Source organism: Plodia interpunctella, chromosome 9 (assembly GCF_027563975.2).
Source record: "Plodia interpunctella isolate USDA-ARS_2022_Savannah chromosome 9, ilPloInte3.2, whole genome shotgun sequence".
Lineage (NCBI taxonomy): Eukaryota > Metazoa > Arthropoda > Insecta > Lepidoptera > Pyralidae > Plodia > Plodia interpunctella.
Window position 1 is genome coordinate 2,232,686 of NC_071302.1, and position 16,541 is coordinate 2,249,226.

General features: G+C 35.6%; 1 protein-coding gene across 1 annotated transcript; it reads right to left on the reverse strand.

The window, feature by feature from the left end:
- Window positions 1-438: 438 nt before the first annotated feature.
- On the reverse strand, window positions 439-15,121 carry LOC128672246 (soluble guanylate cyclase 89Da-like). The gene is made up of 14 exons (XM_053749266.1): window positions 14,887-15,121; window positions 12,592-12,669; window positions 11,532-12,202; window positions 10,295-10,488; window positions 9,645-9,769; window positions 5,757-5,888; window positions 5,408-5,509; window positions 4,827-4,993; window positions 4,065-4,341; window positions 3,703-3,846; window positions 3,182-3,305; window positions 2,509-2,618; window positions 2,057-2,146; window positions 439-1,321 (listed from the first exon to the last, which is right to left on the reverse strand). Exons 1-14 carry the CDS (start codon window positions 14,926-14,928, stop codon window positions 1,220-1,222), a joined length of 2,358 nt encoding a protein of 785 aa, XP_053605241.1. The 5' UTR covers window positions 14,929-15,121; the 3' UTR covers window positions 439-1,219.
- Window positions 15,122-16,541: the final 1,420 nt, after the last annotated feature.

Consider the following 16,541-nt stretch of genomic DNA (forward strand, 5'->3'; position numbering starts at 1 on the left):
TTACTATTTACTAAAAGTTAAAACACCTACTTTAAGCTAAAATATGTTTTGTCACTATCGCTCTTTAAATTCAAATTCAAATTCAAATTCAAATCATTTATTCAGAAATTAGACCTTCACAGGCACTTTTTCTCGTCAATCTTTAAATTTATAGTTATTTCTCACAAGCTAGAAACTACTGGCATTTCGGAACGACCACTGCTGAGAAGAAATGCCGAAAGAAACTCATTTGAACAGTGTTGGTCCCTATCATGCCAGATCGGCTTACCATTATTGTTTCTTACAAAAAATTTTTTTTTTCTTTTCTTTCTAATAATATATAAAAGTACATAATGTACATAGTCAAAAGGTATATCAAAACAGGTTATGATTGTGATCCGAGTGCTGATTATAATATATATATATATATATATATATATATATATATATATATATTTATAAATTTGAAAATGACAAAAAGAGACAAAACATATTCTAGCTTAAAGTTGGTATGTTTTTTATGAATAACAGGGTAACATGCCAATGCAATATTACTTCCACATTTCTTAACTAAAGCACAACATGGAAAATTTTTGTTTTAAAAAATATTGTGCTACTTATAAAAGTACCTACATTTTCTGTTCAGGCTTTACATAAAATATCTGATTAACCGTGCTCAAACATTGAAATTGGTACTTTAAGTAATTCATATAATGTTGAGTCGTAACGATTGGTCTAGAATTAATGTAGTTTTTTTGCAAATTATTTCGGTGGTGTACTAACCCACCCCTGCTATAGCTATAAGTCCCTTTATAGCGCTAGAATTTTAGCCAGTGACGGCTTGTATTCATACAGTTTTAAATTACAAACAAATCGAGTAATGTTATAAATATTTACTATTTTATTGTATCCAAATAAATACACTATGTACCTAAAGCATTAAAAAATAACAAAAAAATACGAATTAAATTCGTTTGTTGAATAAATGATCAATTTAGTAATGAGTAATGCATTTTATTTTCACGTTTCGAAAGTTTTCCAGAACTATCTAAATCTATAAAGTAGAAGACATAAATATATATTTCTTTTATCTATGGTAGAAGACATTCTATTTTTATTAAACACGCTTTAGCCAAACATGAATTGAATATCTACTTTATTTTGTAATACTTGCCAAAGTAACGTATGTAACTTTTTCCTACTAAACTGAATTTTCCCGAGCTGTACTTTATCCAAACGTTCAGTTCTCACCACATAGCGTAGAGAACAACTGTAGGGCTTCATCTTGGTTGTCTTCCTCGACCTCTCCCTCCAGCCAGAATGTCTCCATCAGGCCTTTACCCTGCAATACAAAATACATAATACGACCAAGACACAGGTAATTCAGCCTAACACAATTTTATGTTAAATAAATAAATATATTAGGACAAATCACACAGATTGAGTTAGCCCCAAAGTAAGTTCGAGACTTGTGTTATGGGATACTAACTCAACGATACTATATTTTATAACATATACATATATAGATAAACATCCAAGACCCGGGCCTATCAGAAAAAAATCATTTTCCATCATGACCCGACCGGGGATCGAACCCGGGACCTCTCGGTTCAGTGGCAAGAACTTCACCACTGCGCCACCGAGGTCGTCGGCGATTGAATTGATAGCGATCTACGTTGTATTGGACTCTGACTCTGATGATTGTCTTTTGATGGAGCCTGAACAGGAAAGAAAAACGAATAGTACCATTTATTGTCATATATACTATAGAAATTAGATTTATTAGTACGATGATTCTGTTGATCACTTGGATCAGGAACACCAAAACGAACGCAAAAAGTGACTTTTGTGAAGTTGAAGAATGCGAATCACATAAGAACTGAACTGCTTGATTCTTCTGTTTTTGTTCTCCATCCGTGGTCTCCAGGCTGGGACACAGAAACAAAAGAAAGTCTGGATCTCGCTGGAGTGATGACAGCAAAAACCCAAATGGCTGGAGTGCGTCAGAGGTTTTTAAGTGTTGCAACGGATTTAATAGGCTGTGCAAAGAAGGAGATTTATATGATGGTTAGGTTACCTTGACTTTTATGAGCCCTCTGCGGCGCAGCCTGAATTTCCCTGCAGGTAGCTCATTCGCCGTTTGAGCTGATATTTGTATCCGGCCAGGCTGCGAATAAGACAAGTTGTTTTTTTTTTATTCAACTGATACATACTTCTTTATATTTTAACTAAATAGTAGAATATCTAAGAAAACTACTGCTAATAAACTACTTATACTCTAAAAGCAGAAACATCATAGTAATGCCCTACTGTAGTGGTAACCTTATCCTTACGTGGATAACTTGATAACTCACACAGCATTCTCAAAGAGGGCTGACATCAGCCATACAGAATGAAACCGGGATCACGTATACCTAATGATGAAAGAGAGAAAGAAACAAAAATTATAATGATGTTATCTGTCGCTAAAGACAGATAATATTTTTAGCAACAGATGACTTAAAAATAATATTGATAGAATAGGTTTACTTCAGAGGTAGTTTGCATCCTGCTTGCGGTGTTGACGGAGTCCCCGACGAGGCAGTAACGCGGCAACCGGCGCCCTAGGACTCCGGCCACGCATGGCCCCGTGTGGATCCCTGCAAAATAGATTTTGTGTAAATAATTGATCATGCATTTTCAAAAATTACAATTTTGATTGCAAAGATCTTCTTTTTCGCGATTAAGATTGCAAAGAGTTGGTTCTGTGTACCTAAAACCCTTAAAATTAGATTAGGTAGGTACACAGTTTGAATCGAACTGATAAAAAAAAAGATTTATCTATGGTGGGTGTAACCCATAATAATATAGAAGTGTAAAGAAACAAATACATTTTCTATTTTATAAATACTTTTAAAATACAAAATTTTTAAGGTTCTGCCTGGCGTGATACGACTCTTTCTGTTATCCAGTCTAGGAAGCTCCTTTGCAAAGTCGAATCTGTAGGAGCATAAATTCCATAGTTATATCCCAGGGTTTTGTTTGCAATTATTTCACGCGTTTATGTGCTAGTTTTAGATTAAAGTTTCTGTACACTGAAGGTTGCGTGTCCATTCCATCCATCAAAGTCCATCCATTCAAAACATATCATAATTTATCAATGCATAGTTGTAGAGTTCACAAAATAGACGCTGCAAAAAAAGGAAATCAACAGTCGGCCTACCAATGGTGAGCTTGGGCAGAGCCCTAGCGATGGCGAGGGCCGCGCTGGCGGCCGACGCGGCGTGCGCGCGGCGCCGCTCGGGCGCGCCCGACACCAGCATGTACACCGTGCCGACCGTCTCCACCTGGAATACGAACATTTCTGCATCATGGAGAAGACAATCTCGCGCAGGTCCGCCTTCAGCATATCGCTCCAGCGGCATTTGGGGCGACTCGTCGCTTGAGTTGCGACTGGTGATGACGTGTGACGGTGTTGGAGGCCAAGATTCATTTTGAGTCACTGAGCCCGGATAGTAAAGAGAATCTTCGAGAGTGACGGTCTGTCAATCGTGTTAAACAATACTTTTACCCAAAGTAAAGACGTCTGCCTTGTCTGTTGTCTCCAGAGCTACCACAAGATTTTTATTTCAAAATTGTGACCACCGATTGTATACTTTATTCCAAATAGGGAAATACTATTTGTACTTATTGTACCTATTTACATATTAAAAAAATACCTTCAAGCATTAATATTAATTGTACCTTATAAACCCGATGTGAGTCGAGTAGTCTGTCAATCTTGGAGTAGATGTCGTTGATGTAGGCGACCGTTTGCATGACATCAGCACGGGTGCCTGCCGTCGACAGCTGCACGCCACAGAATATTATTGTCACGCTGTCAAATGCCTGGAAATCATCGAAAAGGAGATTGAGTAAGATATAAGTAGTAAGATATAAGTAGGAAGATAGTTAAGTAAACATTATTCTTATTAATTAATCTTTTAAAGATTCCCTCGAATAATACTAGAATTTACCACTAGTTATATTCATAAACTATTTAGTATGTAAGTAAAGCATTGGAATGGTATATGATCGTCATCATTTTAAGAAGTTACAATTTTTACCTGACAAGCTGCCATAGAATCTTTCCCTGCTCTCAAATGATCAGCAATGTCCTTCGGTATCATCGAATAGAGCAGTTGGTCTCCCCTCTTCTTCCACTGGTCTCGCAGCCGACAAGACTTCTCCAGGGAGAGGGACCTGGACTCTGCTTTCTCGAAGAGCAGCTCCAGTCGCGAGAGATGTTGCCAGCCTTCCAGAAGCATCCATTGCGAGAGGCCGTGGCCGTTCATATCTGCTACGTACAATCCCGCTTGACGGAGCTCCTCTAAGTCATTGAAACTAAAGAAAAATGCGGGAATAGGTAAGTTTATTTATTCGAGTGATAAAATAAGGAGCTCAAAACAACAATTGTATGTTATATGTATTTCGTTAAGTTTATACTTTTTTCTTTTTGTTGATCTATGAAGTTTATAAATGTATCGATTGGATTTATTTAGCTCACCCCGTTTGTTTTATTCTTGGGTCAAATTTAGTAATATAATTTAATTTTTAAATGTTTTTTTAACTCAACATACGTAGTTACATAGCAATAGGCGCATGCCATTTGCGAATGGGTCTGAAGTCAATTTGATTATGGCATAAATCCTGGCGTTAACATGCATTGAGACTTACATGATCTTTATAATCTTATCGTCACTGGCTATTCGGGCGATACCCAAGCCAAAGTTCTGTTCAAGAGTGTAAGGTATAAACATAACCAAAGTATATAATGATTTTGTAATGTAGGTACATAAGGTCAACACCTGATATTCTTAGAGACTCACATAGGACTGCACAAGAAGACAAGGGCGTCTATTTCTTCCAGAAGATAGATGGGTCCCTTGAGCAGTATGGAGCGCGCGCCCTGAGACCCGCGTCGCGCGTCGCCCGCGATTCGGGCCCGGTACCGCAGGAGTTCCAGCTCGAACATCATCGTCTGCATACAAACCACCTGGAAATATTATGATCGAAAATACTTAATAATTTGGTACAGGCAGTAAAAACACTTTTTTGTACCAAAACAAGATACACAAAAACTTATGGCGATGGTAGTAGATCTCGTTAACTTCTTATGTCATAAAATTAATATATTGTCGTAATATATATTTTTTGATGATTCCACAGCATCAGGTATATATTTTGATCCATTCAAAAACAAATGGCATAAAGCCGAGCTGGTATCCATAACGGCATTTTAGTTTATAACTAAATGTAAAATATGAATTTTATTTTGCCGAATAAATAATTTTATTTATTTCTATTTTTCCAGTTGTTTCCGCAACCGTAAAGCGTCGTAGTCCCCCTGGACTGCGACGAACAGACCCTTCTGTTCAATATAGGTAGATAGCTTAATTTGCTACTATACCTTATCCCACGTCAATGAAATTTTAGGTTTCCTTAGCCGCAATATCTCGCTGATGGATGATTTGGCGATTCTGTTACAGGGTCCTCCCCATGCTTGAACTAACTGAAATACATGTTAATTAATTAAATTAAGCGTTCGATTTAATAAATGGGTGTATGGTTCCACCGTACTAACCGACACTAACATTTTTAGCTGATAGACATCAATAGCAACACCAATGAGTCGGTCGACGTCAGGCAGGCGGCATGTAAAATGACAGCTTCAGAAAATGTAAGATTTTTTTTTCGCTATACCTGGGCTATGCAGCGTCACAGTCCCTGTAACCGGGAGAGATTAAATAATGGATTACCTTTTCACCCGCCATGAGGATCTTCATCTTCCTGTCCAGCAGCACTCCGAAGGGGAACAGCTGCAGCAGCAGGGAGGCCGGCACAGCAGGCAGCGGACACGGTAGCGACTTCTTCAACATTAGAGATTGAACCTGGAATATGATACCTGACGCCATTTAATACTGAAGTGATTTTGGAGGATTGGTTGTTGATAGTAAGTTTTAGGATTGTCCTGTAATTATATTTTAATAGGTAGTTAAAAAAAAGCTAAGTAAGTACCTATCCATACTGATATTATGTGAAAATGTGTGTGTCTTTCTGACACGTCAAAGATTAAGATTTCTGTGGAGATAGAAAGCTAGAGACATTGACTATATTTACGTTTAAGTTATACTTAGGTATTTGAAGAAATAAAAAACACTGCTATCGTACACTTTTTACCCTGTTATGACGTTTACAAAATACGAAAGGATGGATTTATAAATAAATTGAGTGTCTTCGGCAAGATATGGCCAAGAGAAATGTAACAGATCGATTAACATCAGACAAGGAGTAGTGGAGAAGACTGACAAGCTGTACCGACCACACATAAAGTGGGGTAAGGGTAGGCGGTTGATAACGAGTGGATATTTGCTGACTTGGTATCTTATATTGCGTATACGTAAGTCAGAGGATGGGTTAGATAATTTCGTTAATTTGATTTAATTTAATGTTATTATCATTCAATCTAATTATAACTGGTCTGGTGTCAAGTACACCAGTTGTCTGAATATAAGATTTGTAACAAAACCGTGTGAGTACTTTGGTATTCACAGGGTTTTGTTCATCATACAAATGTTTTGGTAATCATACAAATCCTAATGTGATCGTTTCATTCAGTTCTGGTTATTCGTCCTCAAATAATGTATACGAACGAAAGTACTGTGTAAGTAATGAAACAATAAAAAAAGTTTATAAGTGAACAATGTCAGACGCCTTCAGTTTTTACAACGTTCTCTATGTCAGCTTACGGGTGATAAATGGCTTTTCCGACATTGAAAACCACTCGCAGCGTTTTTTAAAATAAGGCAAATAAAAGATGAACATTCAGAGGATGACCTAGATATTTGATAAAATTTTCTTTAAATCAAAGATATAATCTTGATGAAGTTTTCAAAGACACTGTCATTAACGAAGTTATTAAAGGTACTCCGTTTGTCTCCGATTTAGCAAAAACATTGATCATGAAACAGACTAAATTCATTATTAAAACTGTCTTGTAATAATCACGAAATATACAATAATGATTATATGTACCTATGTAGGAACAGACTTTTCTTACACAAACACATTAGACGAAGACGATATCATACTAAGCTACATATTGTGTGAATCTATTATGGGGATTATGAAATGCATAACATTCATATAACTAGTAAAATCGTAATCTTGAAAAATGACGTCATGTTATAAACATGAACCAACAAAAAGCCGCAATAAAAAAAATTGCTGATGTTAAAAATTTCACCCTTATAATGTTCGATTACTTCTAGTGATCATGGAAATAACTTAACCCTGTTATTTATTTTATTTAAAAGGCACACAAAGAGATTACAGATAATGAAGTACAGAATATTGACTTAACAATAATTATCAAACTAATCTATAATCCAATAAAGTGTACACAGAAGAACAAAATAAATTTCGTGTAAGCAAGCCTAAATCTATACAGTAGAATAAATTGATATTATATAAGTAAAGACGTATAAACAATATAAATATACATATATATCTATAAATATATAATACAAAAACAGAAAGATCATGACAATCACATATTCAATGCTATGTTTAAAGATTTTTTAAACTGAGATAGACTAGGGTTAAAAATGTCAAGATCAGCGTTACCATGTCTCAGCTCATCGAAATCTCGACACATCCTGACAATGGGGTTGAAAAACGATGTGTTATTTTTGTTAACCTCAAGACGGAAAAATCGATTATAGAATACTTTAAACTAAAGTATGTTTTGTCTTGTTCTATTTGTACTATCAATACCAATTTATCTCGTCAATATCAAATTTTGTAAAGTGCGATAGTGATAAAACATACTTTGGTATAAAGTATTCTTTAACTGTTTTATGAATATCAGGGTAAGTATAACTTAGATAAGTCTTTGATTTGTATAACCTATTAACTACACTTTATTTTTATACCTTTAAGTATTCAGTCAAGTTTACCTCTAAAACGTCGATTGTATCCCTAAAGAGTTGCTCAGTTGATGACCCTGACACTGCTCATAATCATTTTACTACCTAAACGGCAGAGTTTAACTCTTTATTGTTTCGCTTTTAGTACCCACTTACGTATGAAGCTAGTAATACATTTATTATTGTCTTTGCAATATCACATAACGTCTGAATAATATAATATTAAATGTGTAACTGGCACGATATAAAGAAATATTACCAAATTTATTTTTATAATCTCAAATTAAATTAACCCGTTTCCTCAATGTCAACAGCTAGAAATAAAGTTTTAATTCTATTCGGTCCATTGAAATCCAATATCTTAAAACAGCCTATTTCGAGTGGGAAATTATTCTCTCTAGTAAACATGGGGTAAAGCCTAATATTTTCTCAGTTAATTCCCAAAAAGGACGGCGCAAACTCAACTTATTGATGGGTTTGCGCCCTTATTTGGTAAATATTGGGCGGGAATCAGTCTAATTTAGATATTCCCCAGTAACCATTGTGAGAATTGGGTCCATTTAATTACATCCGCCTATAAAATAGATTGACTGTATTGGCTGGCAGAATATTTGAATATCTAGTGCAAATAAAGTGTGTAACATAACAAAATGAAAATATTAATTAGAACACAATATCTTTGAAAGCTAAAAGGGAAAACAAGTGAGACGCTTCTTTCCCTAGTCTAGATCAATTGGCTGTGCCGAAAAAAAAATAAAAATCTCGAATTGAAAAGTGTGAGATGAAAAACACTTACTACCTAGCTGTAAATACAAGTTCCACTCTTTATCTTTGACTAGTCTTGTCCCTTTTTATTTAGGGTCAGCTCTCCTCGTAATTTTTCGTCATGTAAGTAGGTACTTTGATTTTTGGTCGTACAGCTTGAACTTTCTTTAGATAATTCTTGATGACGGACGTCCATGTTTAAAGAGAGAGAGAAGTCGACCTGATTATTCCAAGTTCCACTCTACCGTGAGTTCTACGGTGAGTATTGTGAAAAATATCCATCAATACAATAGAATTTAAATTTAATGAATAGGCGACCTTATTCGCTATCAACGAATTAAATAAAAACGAATGCTATTTCCACGTAACCTTTTAGAAATTCATGCAAAATAAAAAAAAAGAACTAGAAAAGACAAAAGAAGAAATACGTATTAGGTACTTCTATAAAACCTAATCCTGTTAAAACTTACGAAGGTATTTATATCGGAAACGCATTGACTCACTCACCCACTCATATTAACGGGAGCGAGAGCAAAAAGCTAAGCGAACCTTGAAATAATTTATTTCCAATATTATTTGTAAAAGGGCGAGCTTTTAGAAGCTTTTTACCATTTATAAAGGATACTTGTGGAATCCTTTGAGAAAATTCCATTGTTTCTTTGTATTTTTACACAGATCTATCAGAGTTTTGTCTTACCTAACGTAGTGATCTCTTTTAATCATTTTTTAGTGCTAAAATTCATGAATTCATGAGTGCAACAAATTTTAATTAAAAAAAAAAAAAATTATTCCCAAAAAAATTAAGTACCTAAACGTACTTTCTCTGATAGTCTAATTTTGTGCAGTAGGTATAAGTTAACCTGTCTATATTTTATTCATTAAATTTTAATTTTCCAATTACTCGGACATCAAAAAGTAGATAAATTTCTGTGGATAATGGAATGCAGTACTCACATAGTCGCTGTTGTCGAACTCCAGCCTCAGTACGGCCACGTTGAGGTTGTCCTCCACGCCCTCTTTGACGATAGTCACTTTCAGCTTTAGCGAGAAGATGTCCTCAGCTATCTCGTACAGTTGTCCTGTCAGTCAGAATATTTATATTTTTAATTTTTAAATAATAATATTAATGCATCGTACTAATATTATAAACGCGAAAGTATGTGTGTATTGTCGCGGATTACATAATACCCCGTATTGTGTACGTATGTTTGTTACTCTTTCGTGCAAAATCTACTGGACAGATTGTTATGAAATTTGGTACACAGGTAAAATATAACTTCAAATAACACATAGGGTATTATGTATACCGAAATTCCCACGGGAGCGAAACCCCGGGCGCAGCTAATACATATTATAAAACAAAGTCCTTTGCCGTGTCTGTTTGTCTGTCTGTTCGCGATAAACTTAAAAACTACTGTATGGATTTTCATACGGTTTTTACCAATGGATAGTGTGGTTCCTGAGGAAGGTTTACCTGTATTTATTATATTTTTACCAGAGCGAAGCCGGAACGGGCTGCTAGTTACAAATAAAATTTGGAATCAAGGTGAATATTTTTTCAAGAAAAATAATATTGCCCAGGTTTTGGAATCCTCATTCCTCACCCATGAGATAATGCGTATAGCCAGTCCTGCCGCTGCTGTAGACCAGCTCTGCGCCGTGGCGGTGCGCGCGCGTCAGCTGCATGCTCGGGGAGCGCATGCGCGGAAACGTGAAACGCATGCGCTGGTGAATGCTGTCCACTGATTGGAGGAACGTGCAAAAGTAGCGCCCGGTCGCGCGGATCATCGTATCGTAGCTATAAGGGTATTGAAAATTACAATATTACATTTCATTTTTGAAAATAATAATGAGATGAAAAAATTCTGGAATCGAGCGGGAATTGAACCCGCGCCCTTGTCTATCCGGGACAGTGCTCTTAAGCACTGAGCTATCGAGACCATGCTAGTTTTGCTAAATCAATGCTCTTTACGTCTCACGCCGGCGGCGTACAGTATTTTAATTAGAGAGTAGTAGGTACTCTTAACTAATCAACATAATTCAATTACCGCTCGATTCCAGATTTATTTCATCTCAGTGAATGTTGTGCCTCAAACAATAAGGTACGTTGATCATTTTAGTAATGTCAACGAAAGCTTGTCCATAAATTTTAACACAGCACAAAAATATCGAATTCAAGCATATTTTCTGCTCAAAAGTACCAGGTCTTAATTTCTTTTCACATATAGCAGCAACCAAATACAAATTTTAAAAACTACTGAAATAGTGGACATTTGGATATTCCATTTGTTCATATCGATTGCCTGGAAGCTATTATTTACCAAGGGAACGTTTGCAGTACTACTACGTGCTCTATTACTTGAGCGAAGGATTATTTGCGGAATATTATATCAGCCGGCAACATTTGTTTAGGCTTGGATATACGGTGCACAACGAGCAAACTTAAACTTGCGAAAATGAATTTAAAAATAAAACTTTCATATACGACGTTAAGTCTAAAATACAATAACAACACTCACTCACACACTTCTGGGCAAAGGCCTCCACTTCTATCTTCCGTAGGTTTCTATCTTGAGCCTTTAATCCACTTCATTCGTCTTAATATTATGAATTATAGTTGACATAATATAATCTTGGAAATTAACAATTTTAGAGTTTCATTGATATTTATGTACCTACATTTGCATGCCATTGTTTGGCAAAATATGTGTACCTATTTAATTTTAACATCTTTCTGTGCCATATTTTGTGCGAATAAATGATAAATGAAATGAAATGAAATAATAATAATAAAAGTAAAAGTGCAAGAAATGAAAGATTTTTTCATTGAAAACGCCTTACCCATAATTACTGAAGAATTTGACGAAGCATCTACCAAAGAAATGCATCACTTTCTCGGGAGTGCCAAACTTCTGCTTCATGTTGTGAAGTTGATCTTCACTGATGCTGTTAAGCCGAGCTCTCATTTGAGCACCTGATCCTCTTCTTCTGTAAACGTCTAAAGACAAAGTTATACTCTTTTTCCTTTGAACTGGTGGCAGCGCACTGTTTCTTCTTACCTCGCATGAATTCGATTCACTCTTTTTACATTCGACGGGACTTTTACTGTCATCTGTGTCTGGACTTATCACTTCTGCAGTCTCCTTATGATCTTCAAACTTGATAGCGAGACTTCTTCTGTTAACAGGGCTACATATCTCCAATTCTTGTCCTTCGTTAATTCTATCAGATGATTTAGCAATCGTTTGTCTTATTTCTTCGGATGAATTGTAGGCTTCTATCTCTTTCTTGGTGGCAGCTGTTAAAGCGTTGGTTGCAGTGAAGGGGCACTTGAAGTTTTGTGTTCTATTGTCTGCGTGGACTGATGCACTCCGCCATGTTGGTTTGGACTTGAAGGACAGCTTTCTTGGAGCTGGGCTCGCCGGTGTTGATGTCGTGGGGCTGTTAGGACTCTTGGAGACGAGATCCGCTAAAGCGGTTGCGATACGAAGCATCAGCGCGTCTGGATATTGCTGGAGGAAAACAAATGTACATATACACGACGCAAAACCTCCTAAAGACTACTTGGATACATCAAAACAAGTAACTTTTTTTCTACGATTTTTCGTGATTCGTAGTTTTTTTTCATATAAAAAAATACAATCTAATTTGCGATTCTACACATCTTAATTCTATGAAATAGCCAAGCATCACGAGACAACAGTAGCGTTATGTAGCGGAATCGAACATAGAAGTTAATGTTTGTGTATTTATTGCGTTTAGACACTCTGTGTACCTTATGCGCCTTTGTAATGTTACGCGTTAGATACCAGTAACCCTGTATATTTAATTTATATTATTTTACATTCCTTTATGCAAGTATAAATACAAAGCATAAGTTGAATGCGTGAGTGCAGCTTACCTGTGTTGCGCTAAAAACGGAGCATCTTGCGCCGGCCTCTCTGAGTATGGTCTCCCATATCTCTTCGCCACATTCTTGCTGTAAATAAATGTACATTTCTATAAGTATAGAGTTATACAAGTACAAGGCTTCATAATATGTTTTATTCGAGTCATCGTGTAGAAATTATTCCATCTTTTACAATTAGGAAAATTATCTTTTTTAGTATATACCGTTCGTTTCGTAATGATCTTCACTGAAAACAAACACCGAAACATTCCGTTTCTAATAAAAGTTCTTGTTATTGCAGGTGGCCTAAGCCCCGAGAATTTATCAGATTCTCTCCCGTTGGAATTTCGGGATAAAAAGTACCCTGTAAAATGTGTATAACTTTGTGTATGTTATTTTAACTCTAAATTTCAAAAAGCGAAATGACATCTATTTTACCTGAACCCCATTTCACGTGAAAGTTAATGAGAATGGTCGAAAAGATACAGATTTCATCGGCGTAGAGAAAATTTGACTTAAAAATAATGAAGTATTTAAAAGTTATTCAGGTATATTTCGAAGTTCCAAAAGGGCTACTGCAAGGTTAAAGAATAATAATCGCTGATATTGTCAACAGTCGGCAGTTATTTCATAAACCGTGGCCATATTTGCAGTTGTCCAGCGTTGGACGTGGCCAACAACAATGGAACATTAGAAGTCGGCCGACTTGGCACGTGACCGCGGGGGTAATCACTTAACTTCGATATTGGAAGACACAATATTGTATGGCTCTTCGGGTGAGTTGAACCAGTCAATTCGACGTTAACTTTAACCTAAGTTAATAAATAAATAAATATATTAGGACAAATTACACAAATTGAGCTAGCCCCAAAGTAAGTTCTAGACTTGTGTTATGGGATACTAACTCAACGATACTATATTTTATAACATATATAGATAAACATCCGAGACCCGGGCCAATTAGAAAAAGATAATTTTCCATCATGACCTGACCGGGGATCGAACCCGGGACCTTTCGGTTCAGAGGCGAGCACTTTACCACTGCGCCACCGAGGTCGTCGAAAGCTGAAAAACAAAAGTACGTACGCCATTTTTTTCTAACGCATGAAATCATGTGTCACCTTGGATTGTTTGTATACTTCGTTGGCGCGCTTTTTTCTGATTGTAGATCTTTAAAAAGTAAATAATGTCCTTTACAATGGTGTACGTACATAATTAAAGTATGTCCAGTTCGCAATTTTTTTTAGACCTATTTAATTGACATTAGAAATAAAGTACACTCGTCCACTTAGTAACATACTTATAAGGCCAACCTTTGTTAGTTGACCTCCAATTTTCTCCTAAGAAGAAATTTGGAAAATAAGAAAATGTTTATGGGGGCGTATATCTAATATACGGACTTATTATTGCGATTATTGTTGCAGTGGTTTCTATTAAAATTAAACATTCTTTGCATAAATGTAGGGTAATGTACATACTCTACATTTTATGCAAAAAAAAAACTAATATTTAATATTTATTATTTTTTACAAGAAGTTATTGGTATAAACATGGTGTCCGTTACAATTTGCCCTGGTAAAATCAATTGGGACACCCTCCTTTTCATTACTGGCCTATAAAACCCATTAGCGATAAGTATTTCGTTAATTTGTTTGTTACCAAATATCCCGGGAACGCCAGTGGGGGGTTCCGGACGAAATTGCTGCTTGTACTCGTAATTATGTAGTCGCTACTTTTTTTGACTCCCGAGTTGTTATAAATAATAGAATAAAATTATTTTATTTCAGACTAGCTTCCGCTCGCGGCTTCGCCCGCGTTCATTTCGTGCTCATAACTTATTATTGTCACTATCTCGGGTTCTAAGCAACGTGTCGTGGTGAAACCTATATTTAAGTTAGATTGATGGTCTATATCCTATATCCACCATGCGTGAAAATCGCATCAAATTCCATCCAGTAGTTTTTACGTGATGTCGAATAAACATACAGACAAACAGACAGATAAAAACGTTTAAATATATAAAAAAATATATAATAAAAATGTTTTGGCTTCTGTTACTTCTATAAAAAACCCCATAAATATTTTTCTCCTTTGCACAGACATAGCCCACTTACAATTTTATTATATGTATAGATTTGCATCCATAGAATTAGTAAACAAATTGTAACTTAAAAACTATGTTACTCATTTATGCAATATGATTTGTTATTATTAGCCACTAATATCCAACAGTTTCCACGAGGTCGACCATGTTTATATAATATTCATGTAAAATCAATGAAAATAAATAACATTGTACCTACTTACCACAATAAAATGTTGTACACTTTCAAGCAACCACCCGTACATGATTCAAATTTCAAACTTATTTTATAATAAAAAACAATAACTTAGTTATTTATCTTGTTTACCAGAAAACTCCAGTTAAAACTCGATAAAACCGGATATAGAACACTCCGAACGATATCGCTTTCCGTGAAAATCTGGTAAATTCTGGTTCGATCCGGTATTCGCCGGTGCCCGGACGTTTGTATGGGGAGGCTTTCGCGCCACTACTGAGTGGAGAAGGGTCATAACATAATCTGTTTAATATGCGTTGCTGTTCATGCGGTGTGTCAAGAATTTTATAACTTTTTAATTGTTTAATGTGCCGCCGTCGTGGCGTTTTATTATGTTGTTGTTTATTAACACACTTGTTTAGTGTATTTTAGCTATTTTGCCGTAGTTAGAGTATGATGTTGTATATCGTAGTACCTTCAGCTTTAGTGTATGGCTAGCTTTAAAATATCGTCGACTGAATTCTTGTGTTTAAATAAATGAATAACAGACATTAGTAAAATACATGATATTACTCGTAAGTTACAAAGAAATATTCTAATTTAATTTTAGTATTCTGTCTACCATCCACTACAAAAGAATTAAATAAATATATTATAGAATTTTACTAAAACATCGAAACAATAATGGTAAGCCGATCTGGCATGATAGGGTTCAAATGAGTTTCTTTCGGCATTTCTTCTCAGCAGTGGTCGTTCCGAAATGCCAGTAGTTTGTAGCTTGTGGTGAGTGAAGGTCTAATTTCTGAATAAATAATGATTTTAATTTGAGTATGGGTACATTTACATAATTGGATAACAGCGTAAGTCTTATGGGCGCGGGTCAGGTCTATATCGGACTGTAGAGCAAACAAGTGAGACGCAACGCAAGCCTTATTAGTTGAGCCTATTGTATGTTTGTTATCTGTGTACGACGTCGTTTGTTGGGATTTGGGATTTGCAAGGATTTTCTAGGAAAGGCGTATGGACTGCGAGATTTGTTTTTTATTTTAAGAAATTCAATATGTAAGGATAAGTATAAGATTAAAGTACCTACAAAAGTTGACCTTGGGCTACAAGAAACGCGCAAATTGAGGGAGTGGTTAGCAGCTTCAATTCTAAAATTTCCTTTTGACCATGACCACCTCTGTACTTATGAATTCATATCATTAAGAGTTGCGTTAAAAGTGAAAAAAAAATCATAACACTACTTCATTGATTTCATAAGTATGGAAATTATTATCATAATTTAACAAAGTGGCAATTTGGAGTTTTTATAGTTAATGAGATTAAACATAGGCTTTCGCAAAGCTGCGACGCGACCTTTGGCTTCGACGCTTAACGGCTGTGGAAGAAACCGCTCAGATGACAGAGTTTATAAATAAAAATGAAATTCTTTATTTTTATCGATAAGTTGTACTTATTCTCGCGGTTAAGGCATTTTTTTAACTGTTTCTATATTTTTGTTTTCCTTTTAGCATGTTCATTGCATGAATATGAATCTCAAAAACAACCTGACCACTGAGAAAAAATATAGGTAATTAGGTAAGCATCTTATTTTTGTTTTTGGAATTGTTACTAGAATTATCACTGAACACGACAATCACCTATTGTAACACATGTTTAGTGATGTCATAGCGAGCAGCG